The sequence below is a fragment of the Ahaetulla prasina genome, chromosome 9 (assembly GCF_028640845.1).
Source record: "Ahaetulla prasina isolate Xishuangbanna chromosome 9, ASM2864084v1, whole genome shotgun sequence".
Taxonomy (NCBI): Eukaryota; Metazoa; Chordata; class Lepidosauria; order Squamata; family Colubridae; genus Ahaetulla; species Ahaetulla prasina.
The window spans coordinates 7,744,559-7,763,347 of NC_080547.1; the positions used below are offsets into that span (position 1 = coordinate 7,744,559).

Genomic DNA, 18,789 nt, shown 5'->3' on the forward strand with positions numbered 1-18,789 from the left:
AGGGAGAGAAGGAGGGAGGGAGGGAGGGAGGGAGGGAGGGAAGGAAGGAAGGAAGGAAGGAAGGAAGGAAGGAAGGAAGGAAGGAAGGAAGGAAGGAAGGAAGGAAATAAATCCCAGAAGGCAGCAATGGAAACTATTTCTAAACCATTACCAAGAAACTACGTAAAGTTCAACTCAAAAAAGACCCAATCTGGAATAGGATACCAAAGTTCTTTTTCTCAAAAGATTCAATGGAAACAGTTGAAGTTGAAATGACTTAAACTGTAGCTAAATATCAGATCCACTTCAACTGACCAACTGCAGGGCCAGATATTCCAATTTGGAAGCTAAACTATTTTCACCATTTACCTTTTAACTCCAGAATCCACCAAATGATTCTGTGGAGTCGTAACCTGGAGTGACAGCTGACCAGGGTTACTAGGACGCGATACGTTGATGCTATCTGGACTTCCACTGACCGGCCCACGGACTTTGCTCTGCGGAAGGGGAAAGAAAAAACGGGTGTTTTTGCATGCAAACTGGAAATTGGGTACGCTATTGGGGTGCCTTAAATCAATCCGGTTTTTCTTAATTGCTTCTTTGCCAATACTGTGGAATTTGAGCATTTCCCATCAAGTAGATTTAGATATGGGTAGTCCTTGATTTATGAGCACAACTGGGTCCCAAATATCTCCTGCTAAGCAAGACATGTGAGTTTTGCCTCATTTTATGTCCTTTCTTGCCACGGTTGCTAAGTAAATCCCTGCAATTATTAAGAAACACGGTTGTTAAGTGAATCGGGCTTCCCCATTGACTTTGCTTGTCAGAAGGCGATCATGTAACACTCAGAGGTGGGTTTCAGCAGGTTCTGAGCAGTTCTGGAGAACCGGTAGCGGAAATTTTGAGTAGTTCAGAGAACCGGTAGTAAAAATTCTGACTGGCCCCGCCCACATCTATTCTCTGCCTCCCGAGTCCCAGCTGATCGGGAGGAAATGAGGATTTTGAAGTAACCTTTCCCTGCCACGCCCACCAAGCCATGCCACCAAGCCACGCCCACAGAACTGGTAGTAAAAAAAAAATGGAAAAAAAATTGAAACCCACCACTGGTAACACTACAACCTTTATAATTATCAACCAGATGCCAAGCATCCGAATTCTGATCACATAAGTCTAAGTGCTATTGCTATTTTCCTTCTTTCCTTCCTTCCCTTCCTCCCTCCCTTCCTTCCTGTTAGAATGCAATATTACAGGCTAATTCTGCCGATTGACAGGAGTTCGATCCTGACCAGCTCAAGGTTGACTCAGCCTTCCATCCTTCCGAGTTGGGTCAAATGAGGACCTAGATTGTTGGGGGGACAAGAGGCTGGCTCTGTAAACTGCTTAGAGAGGGCCGTAAAACACTGTGAAGCAGTATATAAGTCTAAGTGCTATTACTTTGAATGGTCACTGAATGAATGTCTATGGAGATTCTCAGTCATCCAGGTCATGGTTGTCCCAAAGGTTTCCGGGAAGTCCAGTTGCCTCTTGAAGAAGCACCTTTGGGTCACTGAACAAATGGTTGTAAGTTGGGGATTACCTGTCATGAGATTTTACTCACACATGCAATTTTCAGGAGGTTCCAGAGCTCTTTCTGTCGTTTCTCCTGAAGCCGGACAACTGTTTTCTCATCCTCGTGCATAAGAGTCATCACCTCATCGACCTTAGGAAACAGTTCCAGGGCCTTCTGCTTACAGACCACGGTATTACTGCAAAAATGACAATCAAGTCACCTGTTAACCGCTGTGCCCCAGGAGGCCAGGATGTTATGGTTACTTTTAGCTCTCTGCATGCTGAGAGTATTTCCCCTGCTGTACCTATCTTCCAAATTCCCAGCACACTGAAGGTAATTTTGGGAGAATTTTGGGAGTCTTACCTGAGCTGAACATAAAGGAGGCGGATCTTCTTTTCAAAGGTCTGGATTGCCTGCAGCAGCAACCGTACTACTTCTTGGCTGTCCCCGCTAGTCCTTTGATCTGGAGAACAATGAGAAGTGCACAAAACACGATGAACTACCATATTTTTCGGAGCACAAGACGCTCCGGACTGTAAGACGCGCCTACCATTTTTGGTGAGGAAAAGAAGAAAAAGAAATCTGCCTCCCAGCAATTTTGCCTCGATGCGGCAAACAGCAAACAGCCAGCTTTACTTTCATTTTTGTTTTCAGCATAGCTTGATTAGCACAAGAGAAAAAAAATCTGCTCCCAGCTATTTACCTCCTTGCAGCAAGCAGCAGAGACCCGCACAGCAATAGGCCATGGCAATCCCTGCAGCCTGAAACAGCTGAGAGTCGGGAGGGACAATCAACTTGTGCTAATCAGGCTGTGCTGAAGCTGAAATGGGCTGCTTCTTCTTGCTGCTTGCTGCAAGGTGGTAAATTGCTGGGAGGCAGAGGCCAAAGGGTGGGGGCCAATGGGTGGGCGGGGCTACATATAGTGTATAAGACGCACCCAAATTTTCACCCCCCTTTTAGATAGCAAAAAGGTGCGTCTTATACTCCGAAAAATACGGTATTTTAGACACGAGAAGAGATGGAAAGAGACATTGCTAAGTTTTGCCATTGCTGGAGAGCTCAAGAGCGGTTGTGCTACCCTGGTAGCTGTCAGTGCTTTGGGTCCACCAGCTTCAAGAATCCCCAAGCGTAAGTCTTGGGGTGTCACACAAAAGGAAATAAACACAACATACAATCAAGTCAAGTTCAGGAGTTTGATGATGCTGCGTTTTCTATTCTAAAGTGTTATTTGTGGAGCGTACAGATGAAGAACTTGTCTGTAGCTGCTTAAAACAACTTCTACATTCCTACTCTTTGAGGAAAAAAATATATATATCCTTAATTTGTATTATTAGTCACATGTCACCAAACTCGGAGGGGAGGCTCCTGTTTGCATCAAACATGGCGTTTTGTTACATATCTTAATGCAGATGACTATTCATTTGTATTCTCTCAAACTATTTAGAAATCAGTTCTATTTTAGTGAAAACGTGGGGGGAAAAAATCCAGATTTCTACCATCCTTTTCACAAAAAAAGAAGTGAGTTATATCAAATGGGCTTCCTAGGATAACAGCAGTATTTTATCTTTTGTAAAATAAAATCCAGATATTATTTTACAAGAAATTGGGGGGGGGGGAGTTTGGAATGCGTTAAAATGACAGAAGATTTAAGTTTGAAAACTGCATCTGGATAGTTCTCTCCGGTTTTGTAAAGGAGTCTCTGGAATAAACTATGGAGCAAGACTCCAATGCTGTTAAAAAAAATAAAAAAATTTACCTCTTGGTTTTTCTCTCAGTTTCCGGTACAAGTCTCTTGCCTGGTTCTCCCTATTGAAAATAAAAATTGAAGAATAAAGATTTCAAATATTGTTTTATCACGAACTGTTTTCTGTGGAAATAGGTGAGACAAAAAAGTCTATTTTTTCTGGAGTTAATTCCCATTTTGCATTCAGACTTCATTTAATCGTGATGTATTAAATGAACTATAACTGGCTGTTTTTCATTATATGAAGACCTAAGCACAGGGGCGAGGTTGGCATAGCAAAAGTATGTCATGGCTGAACGCAGCGCATGGATTCAATCAGTATATAGCAGGGGTGTCGAACTCAAAGCCTGAAGGCCGGATCCGGCCTATGGGATACTTAGAAGTGGCCTGTGCAGCTGCCCTGGAACCAGCAAAGGACCAGCCCGTGGTGCTTCTGGTAGTGAAAAAAGAGCTGCAAGCGGCTCTCCTGAGCTCCATTTTCACTGGCAGAGGGTTGCAGGAGGCCACTACAGGTGAAAATGGAGCTCGGGGGCCCGTTTTCACTGGCAGAACACTTGGGTACCACAGGTGCCCCTGACACGAGTGATGCTGTTTCAGATTGTCTGTCTCAGATGGCAATCTGACTAGGGCCCTTATAATCATAGGCTAATGGTACCCAGAAATATTTGCCTTAAGGGAACAGCGGAATCAGGCATATTATATGAACACAACTTATTCATTATACAGAATATTTGGCGAGGGAGGGGAGGCCATTCTTTGCTGCTCTGAATGAATGGATATTGGAACAGATCTTTCTTTTGAGCAGATTATGACTGCTAGATAAGGAGTATCATGAAGGCGCAACTTACAGATCATCCAAGGAGCTCCCTTGTTTTCGGCCCTGTGGGATTCTCTGTAGTTCCACAATGTCTGTCTGCAGGGCCATTGTCTTCTTCACCAGCTGCTCCACGTCTTCCTCCTTTCACAGAAAGGGTACAAAGAAGGAATAGCAGAAAATGCTGCTAACTAGTTTAACCAGCTGGTAGCCACTTCTTTTTAGATCCAGAATTATCTGGTCTGGGCAAAAGGCGCACGGAACGCCGTTACCTTCCCACTAAAGGTGGTCCCTATTTTTCTACTTGCATTTTTTTTTTTACGTGCTTTCAAACTGCTAGGTTGGCAGAAGCTGGGACAAGGAATGGGAGCTCACCCCGTTACGCGGTGCTAGGGATTCGAACCGCTCAACTGCCGACCTTTCGATCGACAAGCTCAGTGTCTTAGCCACCGTGTCCCCTTAGATACAAACACACACACATCAATTTTATTTGAGTTAATGTGTATTTCTAGATAAAAATTTAGAGCAAAAAGCATCCTTCTTAGGTTCTGAAACCAAAGAGCAACCTAAGTAGAGTTTAAAAAGATTTTCACTGATACGTTCCAAAAGATGGCTCCGTGCATACATCAATTTAACATATTTAAAGCTTTTGAGGGATAGCAATACTTGCCACTTACACATTCTGAATGAGAAGACAAACAATGGTGTTGATTGAGGTAGCAGACTACCAAAGACCCAATAAGCTCCAGAATCCAATTACATTTCACTAGGCAGCTTTGGTTAAAGCTGTCTCTCTCTGTCTCAGCCTCTTTGCCACAGAAACGCAGGAACACAGAACTCTTGTACCGAGCAATGACAAGATTCACGCACAGAACTAAGCAACGTTGTGGTTTGTTCATTACTGTTATACGCAAGATTCCACTCATCTTGACGTGTTCAACAAACCAGGGTTCTTCCTTTAGTGACCTCGGCCAGCCTATACAAGAGCAGGGGGAAATGTTTATTCTACGGTTATCAAATCTAATTTTAAGTAAATTACAACTTACTCTTCCACGAAGCTCAACCGTCTGTTCCATCTCCTTCCAAGCAAGTAGCAGTTTCTCTGAAGCTGTAAAAAGAAACACCGCTATGATTTTTGGTTTCAAAAGAAATATGTGCCCCTTTCTAAATTAATAAAATGTCTATTTGAGCTGTTTCATTAGGGTATAATAAAAACTTTAAAACGTTGATAACCTGGTGGGGAATACATTGATTAATTTAGGCAACCTGAGATCATGTGCCCAACTAGACATTTGCACATTAGAAGATAGTTTGTATTTAGAAGAGAATCAAACCAGTAGAAAAACCATTCAAAATGTACTGTAGATTTTGTACATGCTACAGCAGGTCCAGGATACAAATTCTAAGAGGCTTCCCCACCCACCTTCAACCTTGCTTTTTTGGCAAGAAGAGTTTATTCTAACTTCCAGTCCCACCAGAAATAACCAGGATAAACAGATAGATAGACAGACAGATGCCCTAATCCAGCTCATGCTGCTTCTTGTTGCATTATTATTAATTATGATTATTATTTCTTTTATTCATTAAACATGAAACTCAAGTCAACTGAACATTGAAAAATGTGTCACAAATACAATTGACCGGTGCTAATGGCTGATACAGGTTGCTGCCAACATCTTAAGTATCAACAAATTGTACGTTTCGGTTTTCGACAACTGGGATATCTGGCGTGTTGTGTTCCAAGGGACGATCCGTCTGTATTCGAAAGTCCCACAAAATCTTCACCTTCTCATTTTCAATAACTTTTTCCACTTTATGCTCCCATGACTTTTTGGATACAGGTTGCTGTTGTTGTTATTATTATTTGGCCCTGAAAGAAATCAGAACTAGGGAAAAGAACTCCTAACCACTGCTCACATCTTATCAAAGAGAATGAAACTCACTGATTCCAAATTCGATTTGCTCGTTGTATTTCTCCAGATCAATCTGGATGCTGGTTTTGAAGAAGTCCAACTTGGCCTTCAGCTGCTGGGATAGTGAGGCCATCGAATTCTTCATCTTGGAAAGAGTGCTGTTGTGACGCAGCAGGTTCCGCCTATGAAGCCGGGGGAGGGAGGGGGAGAGAAAGAGTGTCACCCTCTGCAGAGACTCAACAGACCCTGCCCTGCACTGGGGGAGGAAGGAACCATTTTTTAAAATTATTATTATTATTAACAGGGACATTCAAACTATAAGTAAGATGTAATGCAATGGGGCTGGTGGTGGAATAGTTCCATGCCAGCAGTGGGCACACGGGCGTGTTAAGCTCCATTTGTACGAGCTGCAGACACATGCAACCACTGCTAGCTCAAATGGAGCACACACATGCACACACCTGCCCACTGTTCGCGCAAGTCGGGATGCACTTGCCCGCCACTTCCATGGCCCGGTTCCAAACCGCTTAAGGCCCAGTAGTGGGCCACGGCCAGGGAGTTGGGGACTCCACAGCCCAAGTTTTTAAGGCGGCACAGTGGATAAGGAATTGGGGGGATGGGATCAGATATAGGATGGTGCAGAGTTGAGAAAGACACTTGGGTAGCCCCTTTCCTTACGAAGACCGCCGTGATACATACATTGCTGCTCGTTGTCCCTTCTGAAGCTGATTGAAGTCCTCGTTCAGACTTCGGATTGCGTGCCACACCTGACCCCACACTTTGCGCAACTGCAAGAAGCTGAGGATCCTTTTGGGGTCTTGAACTAAGGAAGAAATGTATCGTCGCTTAGAATGACCAGATGGAGAGAGAGGGATTGGCAGGCACAAAAAGAATCAACAGTTGATGAACGACCTCATGCTAGTTCCTAGGAAAAGACCGGTGATGTTTTAGAGGTTTAGATCTCCTAATTAACTGGATATTATGTCAAATTCTATCCAACCAAAGTCTCAACTGAGAATGTCTCTACTACAACACGGATGTCGCCCGATTTGCCAACTGGCGTACAGCTCAGTGCAGCGATTGGAATTGCAATGGCTCCACTACTTTTCGGAAAAGGTCCAAGGTTTCCCCTGCTCAGTTCGCTTCCTAACAGAGGGAACCAGCATTGTCCGAAGACGCTTCCGTGGTCATGTGGCCATCGTGATTATACGCCAAAGTGCACTGAATGCTGTGACTGTCCCACTGAAGGGATACCTATTTATCTACTTGCATTTGCAAGCTTTCAAATTTCGAGGTGGGCAGAAGGTGGAGCAATTAGCGGGAGCTCACCCGTTGCAAAGCACTCGGGTCTTGAATCAGGGCTGTCAGCTTTCCAGCTGACAAGCTCAATGTCTTTAACCACTAAACCAACTTTCTGAAGCAAACTGCTAACCATTGTGACTGCACAGACGAACCCTGTGCTTGGGCAATGTTTGTCATGCTCTCACAAACTTGGGGAAGAAAGCTTGAATATTTCTAGCAGGATTCCATTTGTAATATTTTGTCCCTTCCCACGATGAGCAAAAGCCAAATAAATCATGTCAAGTAAAGAATACTAGAATGCTAGAGGCTTCACCTGTAGATGTTACAAAACCAACTTGTTCGTGATGCAAAAGGAAACATCTGTTCTTACTACGAAGGTTATTTCTTTTACTGGTTTGGGGACAACACGCAAGTCATAGTTGCCCTACCCAAGTGTGAGAAACTATAGTCACATGACTGCCTCTGGCTCTTCCCATACCTTTTTAATCTAAAGCAAACTATACATTATATATATAAAATGAAGATGAAATGTCAAGAGTTTGGTTTGGCTCTAGGCTTGGGAAAGTGGAACCCCACTGAAGAAATAAACACTAGTGACTAATTCTACAGACAGCTTAAAATTGCATGAAGAGTAAAAAGATTCCGAGAAACAGCTAAGCTAATTTGAACAATTTAAACAGAACTGGAAGAGCAGCCACAGGGAAAAATTTATTGTGTGGGGAGAGCTGGTTTTGGCAGCCAAAAATCCAGAGGAGTTTGGCAGCGTCTTTTCAGACTACAGGTAGTCCTCGACTTAATAACCATTCATTTAATGACCATGTGAAGTTACGACGACAGTGAAAAAAGTGACTTATGTTTGTTTTTTCTCAGTTGCAGCATCCCGACGGTCACGTGATCAAAATATGGTTGCTCGGCAACTGGCATGTACTTATGACAGTTGCAGTGTCCCGAGGTTATGTGATCACTTTTTGCGACAAGCAAAGTCAATGGGGAAGGCAGATTCACTTCGTAACTGTGTTACTAACTTAAACTGCAATGATTCACTTAACAACTCTGGCAAGAAAGGTGGTAAAATGGGACATAACTCACTTAACACATTTCTCACTCAGCCACGGAAATTTTGGGCTCAATTACGGTTGTAAGTCGAGGACGACCTGTAATTGTATATCTAGCTACAAAAGCTCTTTACTGGAGCCTCTCATGCAAAAAAAAAAAAAAAAGAAAGTTTCTTCCCATCCCAGATTCTTACGAATGTAGTTTATGCTTTCTGGATGGGGCCGTGGAGAGATCTGAGACTCATAGGCTACTTTTCGATCATCAAACAGGAAGAAAAGGTTGGTGTCAGCAGCTGTGGCGTCATTAAGCTGGAAGAAAAAAAACCTCATTTCATTTCAATGATGTTGTCAACGTTCCGACTGACGAACCCAAACCAAAGCAAGCACAGCCGAGACAATCCAGTCTCGGAATGCAAAACTTTATTGAGTACATCAGATGAGGGAAAAACTAGATCTAGTTAATTCCCACGCAAACCCACTTAATTAAAGTATAGATTCTCCCTTCCCCTATTAGATCAGGTCACATTGTCCAATTGAATCGCATTGTATTGTTATGAGAAAAAGACTTCGGCTCTGGCAAACACCTGCTGAAGTGTCCTTGGTTCTCAAGGCTGTCTTCTTGATGTTTGGAGCCTACATTCCATCTCCCCCTTCCCTCCTCCCTGGTTTGTTGGCAAGCTGAGAAGCGATAATGGTTGCAACATCAAAAGCGCACTTCGAAACTTGACAGATGCAACTTGATGTCAATGAAAAGTTTCCCTGATCATATCCAAGATCCCGCCTTGAGATCCCGCCTCAAAGCAGGCACAGATAATTTCTTCAGTAGTCATCTTCCATCCCAATTTTTCTATTTCATGCAACTGAAAATTATGGATAATTTTCAAGCACTCCTTTAGCAAACTCTTCTCCAGATTTAAACATCAATATTTTTAAAAGGCAGAATTCTATGTTACGTTGGCTTTGCTAGTATACTTTCTTTTAGCTGTCATGTGGTTCAGAAGCATGCCTTTGTACAGCTGATGTTAGGATACAGCCTTTTATAAGAATTTTCCCTTCCATAGGCCAACTGATTAGCCTAAGGACATAGAATTCTAAATTAAATTTGTGAAACTACAGCATTACATTGATGCTGTTTTATTTTTTATTTTTTTATTTACATTTATATCCTGCCCTTCTCCGAAGACTCAGGGCAGCTTACAGTGTGTAAGGCAATAGTCTCATTCTATTTGTATATTTACAAAGTCAACTTATTGCCCCCCCCAACAATCTAGGTCCTCATTTTACCTACCTTATAAAGGATGGAAGGCTGAGTCAACCTTGGGCCTGGTGGGATTCGAGCCTGCAGTAATTGCAGGCTGCTGTGTTTTAATAACAGGCTATCTTACAGCCTGAGCCACCACGGCTTATGACTCACCAATCCTGCTAGAGTTAAGAATACTCTCTTTTCCGCTTCAGAAAATGGATTAAGAAATTGAGAAAATGATTTAGTTTGCTTTTAATTAGATGCTTTTAATTAGAAGCAATGACAGCTGAAAATATCTCTGCATCAGCCATAGCCCACTGAGTGTCACTTAGTGAAACTATTACAGACTCACCTTTATGTCAGCCAGATATTGAACATCAGGTTTCTCAGGAAATAACACTAATCCTCCTTCCTGTAACAATTCTTGGTCCTGCTCTGGAATACCAGTGTCTGCCTCGATCTTAACCTTTATGCTCTGCAGAGTCTCTCCCTCTGCTAGAGGATACACGTGCGTTGAACCCGTTACCATGTTTAGGATATGAACCAGCTGGAAAAAGAAATGCCCATAAAGCAACAGAAATGCAAATAAACAAAACCACCAAGATGTTGTGGCTAAAAGTTCTTTCCCTCTTCTTGTCAATTGAGTCTCACATTAAAGCTGACAGTCCTTGACATATGACCACAATTGAGCCCAAAATATATAACATAACATAACATCAGAGTTGGAAGGGACCTTGGAGGCCTTCTAGTCCAACCCCCTGCCCAGGCAGGAAACCCTACACCAGTGGTTCCCAACCAGTGTGCCGCGGCACTAAGGGGTGCCGTGAGATCTTTTGAGGGTGCCGGGAACTTTTGAGCTACGGAGATTTTAAATATCTATTTCCTTATAAGGGTGCCGGGAACTTTTGAAAGGCTTTCCAAGGGTGCCTCAAACAAGAAAAGGTTGTGCCTCAAACAAGAAAAGGTTGGGAACCACTGCCCTACACCATCTCAGTCAGATGGTTATCCAACATTTTCTTAAAAATTTCCAGTGTTGGAGCATTCACAACTTCTGAAGGCAAGTCGTTCCACTTATTAATTGTTCTAACTGTCAGGAAATTTCTCCTTAGTTCTAAGTTGCTTCTTTCCTTGATCAGTTTCCACCCATTGCTTCTTGTTCTACCCTCAGGTGCTTTGGAGAACAGCCCGACTCCCTCTTCTTTGGGACAGCCCCTGAGATATTGGAACACTGCTATCATGTCTCCCCTAGCCCTTCATTTCATTAAACTAGACATACCCAGTTCCTGCAACCGTTCTTCATATGTTTTAGCCTCCAGTCCCCTAATCATCTTTGTTGCTCTTCTCTGCACTCTTTCTAGAGTCTCAACATCTTTTTTACATCGTGGCGACCAATGTATGTTGCTAAGCAAGACAGTTGTTAAGTGAATTTTGCCCCATTTTATGACCTTTCTTGACAGAGTGGTTAAGAAAATCACTGCAGTTGTTAAGATAGTAACAGGGTAGTTAAGTGAATCTTATGAGGACCCAGATTGAGGACCCAGATTGTTGGGGGCAATAAGTTGACTTTGTATATAATATACAAATGGATGAAGACTATTGCTTAACACAGTGTAAGCCGCCCTGAGTCTTCGGAGAAGGGGGGGGTATAAATTTATTTTATTTATTTATTTATTTTTATTTGCATTTATATCCCGCCCTTCTCCGAAGACTCAGGGCGGCTTACACTATGTCAAGCAATAGTCTTCATCCATTTGTATATTATATACAAAGTCAACTTATTGCCCCCAACAAAATGTAAATTAAAAAAAAAAAATCTGGCTTCCTCATTGCCTTTGCTTGTCAGAAGGTCGCAAAAGGGGAATCACATGACCTTGGGACACTGCAACTGTGGTAATTGTGAATCAGTTGCCAAGCAACTGAATTTTGATCATGTGATCACATGGATGCTACAATGGTCGTGTGAAAAATGGTGCCGCTGCAACTTCAAATGGTCACTAAGTGAACTATTATGAGTTATGAACTACCTGTAATCACATCAAAAATCAGGAGTCAAAAACATCCTTTAAAAAAGAAAAAGAAAAACCTGCCTCAATTAAATGAAAATAACACTTTCCTTGTTCTATTTTTTTATCCGGTTAACATGTTAAATATACTTGGGACGCATATTCCAACACTATAACTGTTTTAAGACCTTAAACAGCATCTGATATTTTTAAATTAAAAAAAAATCTCCTTTCCCAATTGCAGATATTTGTGAACTACACTGTCCATAACCCCAGACTAAGGTCCTCTTAAGTTTTGCAATCTAAACCAGGGGTCTCCAACCTTGGCAACTTTAAGCCTTGTGGACTTCAACTCCCAGAATTCCTCAGCCAGCAAAGCTTAAAGTTGCCAAGGTTGGAGACCCCTGATCTAAATCACCTTGACATTTTTATATTATATAACTCTGCATTATATCCTATCAGTGCTCCACAATGTGTAATCCATCATTTCTATTTACGAAATAATTTGCCAAAGGTATCTCAATAAAGTAGGATGGCCAATAAAATACATTAAATCACCCAGACTTCCAAAACTGCTCCAGTGTGTGCTGTTATCACACACACCTTCCTGAATGTCACCCTTCCTACTCCTTTCACCTGGACAGAACCTACCTTCACGTTCAGAATATCATCCAAAGCCTTGAAACAGCCATTGGTGCCATATGTGGGATGAGTACCTCTTTGACGCGGGTGCCATTTCAGCATCAGCTGCAGCCATTTCTCCAGTCTATCAGCCAAAATGCTATGAACACAAGCACGAAATAGCAAAAATGGGAAGGAAGATCATTACTGAAGAGGCTGAAGGGTAGGGGAATTTGAACTGATTTCTTTGATCTTCATATAACTCCTTACCTATTTAGATTGTTAGGATAGGGCAGTTTGTTAGAAAATTTCACTTCTCCAGACAAATCTTCAAAAACAACAATATCCAGCTCACTCTTCTGTCGGACTTTTGCATGCCTAAGAGAATAGAGGGAGGTCTGTATGTTAAGGGATTTTAGTCCAGCATAGGTCTGCTCCTTTAATAAAAGCTAAGAAATTTATTGTGTCAAAAAGCTTTTATGAACTTGAATCTATTCTGTCAGATGTTAACAACGTTAATCTCAATGGCTGTGTGCATGTTGCTAGTTTCTGGGCAACATCTATTTAAGTTGTACGCATTTCAATCTTGTATTTTATATTTTAAATTTTACATCATATAATATGCTTTATTCTGACATGAATAAACAAGCAAACAAACGAACTGCAAATGATTCTAGGCAGCTTATATTTTAAGAGCTAGAATAAAAAATACCAACACAGACACTTACAAGGAAACAACCAAAACGAACAAGAAATGACCTACAGAAGGCTCAGCAGCAACCCCAAATCAAGGCGTGGGGAAAAAGTTGGGTTTTCAAAGATTTTCAGAACACCATTTATATCCTACTTTTCCTGCAAGAGCAAATATATAACATTCCTGCCTCCAATTTCTTTGCAGAACAGCCAGTCTGTGCAACAGCTGGGCTGAAAGGGAGCCACCGAGCCAAAGTGGTCCAAGTAGCCAGATTTCAACCTAATTCTAATCCAGCACTTTAACCTTTGTACCGTACCACTGCCTTACTTACCTAGACAGTCCTCAACTCACGACCGCAATCAGGATGCAGTTTCCAGTCACAAGTGAGGGTCATAAGTTGAGGCACCCATGTGACTGGACCTGATTTTAAAACTTTGGTGGCAGCTGTTAACTCATTCTTCCGAATAGGTGTTTTTTCAGAGACTGGCAAAAAGCATCTCAAATCATGTGACTTTGGGACCTTACAACCAGACATACAGGCGAGTCAGTTGCCAAGTATCCCAAATGTGGTCACAGGATGGTCTGTGTGTGTGTGGGGCATGACAGCCAGAAATACTTTACAGGCCGTACAGCACCCATTTTTGGTCCATCATAATTTAAAATGGCCGTTAAGCAACTGATTGTAAATCCAGGGCTACCTGTAATAGCTATTCCAAGTTACAAGATGTCTGAATTACCATTGTACTGGTTGCCAGCTGGGAAGGAAAGGTCGGAAACCGGTTATGCACTCAAAAGCCAGTGTACCAAAGCTCCAGTAATCCACTGTGACCGTATATTTCTGTTGTTCTAGCAGCTCTGGAGCCTAGAACAATAAGAAGACAAAGCTGGCTACCAATGCAATCCCATACTTGTCTACACAGAAATCAGAATCAAGGATTCAAATAGGACTTACCAAATTTTTTGGAGCATCAGATGCACCCTTTTCCCCCCAAAGAAGGGTGAAAATTTGGGTGCGTCTTATACTCCAGATGTAGCCCCACCCAGCTTATCAAACGGAGGTTTCAGAAGCTGAAAGAAGCTTCAGAAAAGAAGCTCCCAAACAGAGTTCATAGGATTTTTTCCTGAAGTTCTGTTTTGGAGGCTTTCAGAGGCAAAAAAAAGTTTTTTCTGAAAGAGAGTTTCAGAGGCAGGAAAAAAAAAAGCAAAAAAAAGCAAGACACACACTCGAACCAAGGAACCTGTTGCTAAAATTCACCTCTGGGAACAGCTGATTCGAGGTATTCCAGGAGGCCGATCCACCTGCCAATCAGCTTTTCTCTTATTTTCCTCCCCAAAAACTAAGGTGCGTCTTATACTCTGAAAAATACGGTATTTTCAATTATGAGATATTCATCTATCTGAATCTTCTTTAAAAGGGAGAACTCTTGAGACCATCACTTCCTTCCCTTTCCCCTACAAAGTCCGAGTCTTATATGAACAATGGATGGGTGAGAACTCACAAAAAGGAAATAATTTTTGACACATCAGTCATAGAATATACTACTATAAACTACAGTGATATTTATTACATTAGAATGAATTGGAAAAATGATAAGATAAATCTATAGAGGAAGAGGAGTTGGAGTTGGGAGAGCTCTGTTCATTTTATTACCAAATAAAACTACTAAAGATCATACAGTACTGTATACAGTGAAAAATTAGACTGGTCTCTGTCATAACTTTACATGTCATAACTGAAATGCTTTCCCACAATATCATCCTAGCCACCTGTTCATCTCAAATTCAATATGCTCCTTATGTTCTTCAGGGCAGTGCGGTGGCTCAGCAGTTAAGCCACTGGGCTTGTTGGCTGGAAAGCTGGCAGCCCAGATTTGAGTCCCGAGTGCCACGCGACGGGGTGAGCTCCTCCCGTCCTCACCCCAGCTCCTGCCAACCTAGCAGTTCAAAAGCATGCAAATGCAAGTAGATAAATAGGTACCAACAGTGCTCCGTGAACTCATGCTGGCCATATGACCGGGGAAACATTTTTGGACAGCTCTAGCTCAATGACCTTGAAATGGGGATGAGCAGCGCCCCCTACAGATGGCAACGGCTAGCTGAGCAAAATCCGTAGGGATTCCTTTACCTTTAGCAACAGCACTTAGACTTATATACTGCTGCATGGTGCTTTACAGCCCTCTCTAAGAGGTTTACAGAGTCAGCCTATCATCCCCAACTATCAAGGTCCTCATTTGACCCACCTCGGAAGGATGGAAGGCTGAGTCAACCTTGAGCTGAACTCCTGGCAATCAGCAACTGCAGCCTGCAGTACCACATTGTAGCCACTGCGCCACCACAGCTCTTTTACCTGATGTTCTTAATATGTGAAATCTCATTGTACAATTCTGAAAGCCCCTTAAGTACTTATTGTAGAAGAATGCTTACCAGATACTGCAAAGTCCCAACGAAGGATGTGCAAAGGCTGCCTTGATCCAGTTCTTTGGCATAGCCCAGGTCAATGATCTTATGTATTAACTAAAGAAAAGCACAATGATGACATACATGAGCATGCTAAGAATGCTGGGAGATAGAGGTGCAATTTATTGTCTTGGGTTCACTCAACCCAATTATTATTATTATTATTTACTTTATTCATTAAACATAAAACTCAGTCAACTGAACAAAAATGCATCACAAATACCATTGACTGGTGCTAATGGTTGATATGGGTTGCTGCCAGTGTCCTAGGTATCAACCAAGTACCTTCTTAAAATATATGATGTTCCAAGTAGCACAGTGTTTTGCAGTTCTGCTGGTGTTATTGCAGGAAGCTACAATTTGTTGATGTATCTTATAAAATTCTTGGACATGGTACCAAGTGCCCCGATGACAGTGGGTATCACTGTTACATGTTTCATTCATAGCCGTGTAGTTTCAATGGCCAGGTTGCGATATTTCATGATTTTTTCCAGTTCTTTTTCTTCGACTCTGGCATCTCCTGGTATCGCGATGTCAATAAATTGTACGTTTCGGTTTTCCACAACTGTGATATCTGGTGTTCCAAATGACGATCCGTCTCTATTCGAAAGTCCCACAAGATCTTCACCTTCTCATTTTCTATAACATTTTCCACTTTATGTTCCCATGACTTTTTGGATATTATTATTATTAATAATAATAATTAATTACATCTCTGCATTATTATTTAACATGTTGTGTAAGATCAGCTAATATGATTGGTAAACCATGTTTTATAGTTCAGAATAGACACAGACTATTATAGATCGTTCAATAAATTAGAATCAATATCTTATATAAATACAACTCTTAATGAGAAGTGGTATATCAATTATTTAAAACAATCACTCCGTGGAAAGATACAATTAAATGCAAGATCACAGATTTGTCTAAAATCCTAACCCTTTCCTGCTACAGGAGACGGGGGGATGGACGGACACAGAAGTGATGCACAGCATGGCTGAATTTGGAAAAAAGATCCACAAAAAGCCAACGGGCCTACTAAAGCTGAAAAGCAAGCTCTCCATCCATGGTATCTTGTAAAGACTTTCTATTGCAGTACCTCACCATACAGCACTATGCAAAATCCAAAACACATTGTGCCCCTAAGCCCTTTGTACACAACTCAAAGATAGCAGCCCTGAAAGTATTGTTTAGGCCAGGGGTCTGCAACCTTAAACACTCAAAGAGCCATTTGGACCCATTTCCCACAGAAAGAAAACACCGGGAGCCACAAAACCCTTCCCGTGCCTGACTATTTCTTGAGCGGCCACAAAAATGGCATATGTAGTTAAACATTCTGTTTTCTTCTGAAACTTTTCTTTTCTTGGATTTATCCATGGTTGGCCTACCAGGGGTTGAAAAGTTCAATAAATAGTGTACAGGAGGGTGTCGCATATTGGCAGTTGTGATGCATGTTTTGAGTGACTGGGAGCCGCAGCAGAGGGGTGAAAGAGACACATGCGGCTTCAGAGCCGCAGATTGCTGACCCCTGGTTTAGGCCATCCAGAGATTCCTGGACTTCAACTCCCAAATTCCCCAGCCGGCAACCCTGACTGGGGAATTTGGGGAGTTAAAAGTTCACCCATCTTAAAACTTGTTTGAGGTTGAGAAAACATGACTTAGTTAATTAAGCAAGTGACTCTATTTCCTTCTTCTTTTGGACTAAATATGAGAGGTCAATTTCTTGAGAGTGAATGAAAGCCGTCCCCAGCCTTTTCCCAGACGGAAGAACTACATTTAACCTCCTGCACTCCATGAGGAATGAGGAAACGTACCAGAGGAATCCTACTCACCCTCTCTTCACCTTGTTGCAAAACTATGTTCTCTGGTTTCAGGTCTCGGTGGATGATCCTGTTCTCGTGAAGGTAACGCAGGGCTGAAGCTAATATTGAGGGGGGGGGGAAATACAATCAACCAAGTCCGTCATATTAAACAAACACTCCACTGTGTTTTCCGACGAGCTGAAACATGTTCAAAAAGGGTCCGTGAGCTTGGTCAGAGGAACCGGAAACGATGCCTTACATGGAGAAACTGAAGAATCTGGGCATGCTTAGGTTTGAGGAAAGATGGCTGTGGAGAAGCATGATTCCAGGACCTAATGTACACTGTTCACTGGGCCCAGAGGTTTAGATTTCCCAGGACAAATCATGCATTGCAAAGATCGCTTGGAGGAGGCAAATACTTCCAATGTAATCTACCGGATCCCCTGCATGGATCGCCCCTGGGACTTTGTGGGACAGACGAAGAACACAAGCAAGCAGTCAGACGAGGAGAGCCAAACTCACTGGTAGCCTCACATTGCAATGAACAAGGACACATATTCAATTTGGAGTCTGGTGGCTCAGACTGCTAAGACAGTCTGTTATTAACACAGCTGCTTGCAATTACTGCAGGTTCAAGTCCCACCAGGCCCAAGGTTGACTCAGCCTTCCATCCTTTATAAGGTAGGTAAAATGAGGACCCAGATTGTTGGGGGCAAGAAGTTGACTTTGTATATAATATACAAATGGATGAAGACTATTGCTAACATAGTGTTAGCAATAGCTGCCCTGAGTCTTCGGAGAAGGGCGGGATATAAATGCAAATAAAAAAATTTTTTTTGCAGCTACTAAGATTGTTGGCCGAGCAGGTACAAAGGTAGCCAGAGAAATGATTGATGCTTGAGAAATGGGCCCCTTGTCAGTCAACAGGAGGGCTGGTTTACCACCAGCTTGTCAGGTATTTAGGAGCAGGATACAACAGCCAATAGCCAGCCATCAACACACTAATCAAACAGTAGGAAGTCACACTCAACTAGGCACTACATAAATGCATAAAACAGCCTAAAGCAGGGGTCTCCAACCTTGGCAACTTTAAGCCTTGGCGGACTTCAATTCCCATTCAATTCTCCCATTCTGGGAGTTGAAATCTGCCAAAGTTTAAAGTTGCCAAGATTGGAGACTCGTGGCCCAAAGCACACATTCCGGTGGAGAGAAGTTCCCTGAGGATGAGCTCCAGCATAAGTCCTAGAGGTCGGAAGACAAAACTTCTGGTCCCAGCGAGTGACCCAGATTGGATCCTGCAACATTACCCTGGGACACGTATATATTTGCCTTCATTCTTAAGCATGATTCCAACTGTGAGCTTGGATCCTAATAAACTGAATAGGAGGGACAAAAAGGAGAGACAAAAAACAGATGTCAAATTTGCTAAACTGATTGTGTGAACCAACAGCATAAAAGCAATTGTAATAAATACAGTGCTCTTAATGCATGTGGTTGCTTCCAGAGGCTCATGTGGCAGGCCTTTACTGAAATATGGCCAAACTGGGAACTGTTTCAGCCCTGCTCTGCTATCCTTAATCCATTTCTTGGGATTCCATACCTTTAGATTT

The 18,789-nt window shown here is 42.3% G+C and overlaps 1 protein-coding gene across 1 annotated transcript in view; it reads right to left on the bottom strand.

Moving 5' to 3' along the window:
* IKBKB (inhibitor of nuclear factor kappa B kinase subunit beta) overlaps positions 1 to 18,789 on the bottom strand; it is a 37,506-nt gene that overhangs the window by 4,663 nt on the left and 14,054 nt on the right. The window contains exons 5-19 of the mRNA XM_058194516.1: positions 17,210 to 17,298; positions 15,342 to 15,431; positions 13,655 to 13,779; positions 12,494 to 12,601; positions 12,254 to 12,383; positions 9,952 to 10,146; positions 8,551 to 8,665; positions 6,699 to 6,822; positions 6,030 to 6,181; positions 5,133 to 5,194; positions 4,121 to 4,230; positions 3,285 to 3,334; positions 1,892 to 1,991; positions 1,577 to 1,724; positions 349 to 476 (exon numbers count right to left, since the gene is read on the bottom strand). Coding sequence (XP_058050499.1) covers positions 349 to 476; positions 1,577 to 1,724; positions 1,892 to 1,991; positions 3,285 to 3,334; positions 4,121 to 4,230; positions 5,133 to 5,194; positions 6,030 to 6,181; positions 6,699 to 6,822; positions 8,551 to 8,665; positions 9,952 to 10,146; positions 12,254 to 12,383; positions 12,494 to 12,601; positions 13,655 to 13,779; positions 15,342 to 15,431; positions 17,210 to 17,298 — 1,726 coding nt within the window. The remainder of the gene's footprint in view (positions 1 to 348; positions 477 to 1,576; positions 1,725 to 1,891; positions 1,992 to 3,284; positions 3,335 to 4,120; positions 4,231 to 5,132; positions 5,195 to 6,029; positions 6,182 to 6,698; positions 6,823 to 8,550; positions 8,666 to 9,951; positions 10,147 to 12,253; positions 12,384 to 12,493; positions 12,602 to 13,654; positions 13,780 to 15,341; positions 15,432 to 17,209; positions 17,299 to 18,789) is intronic.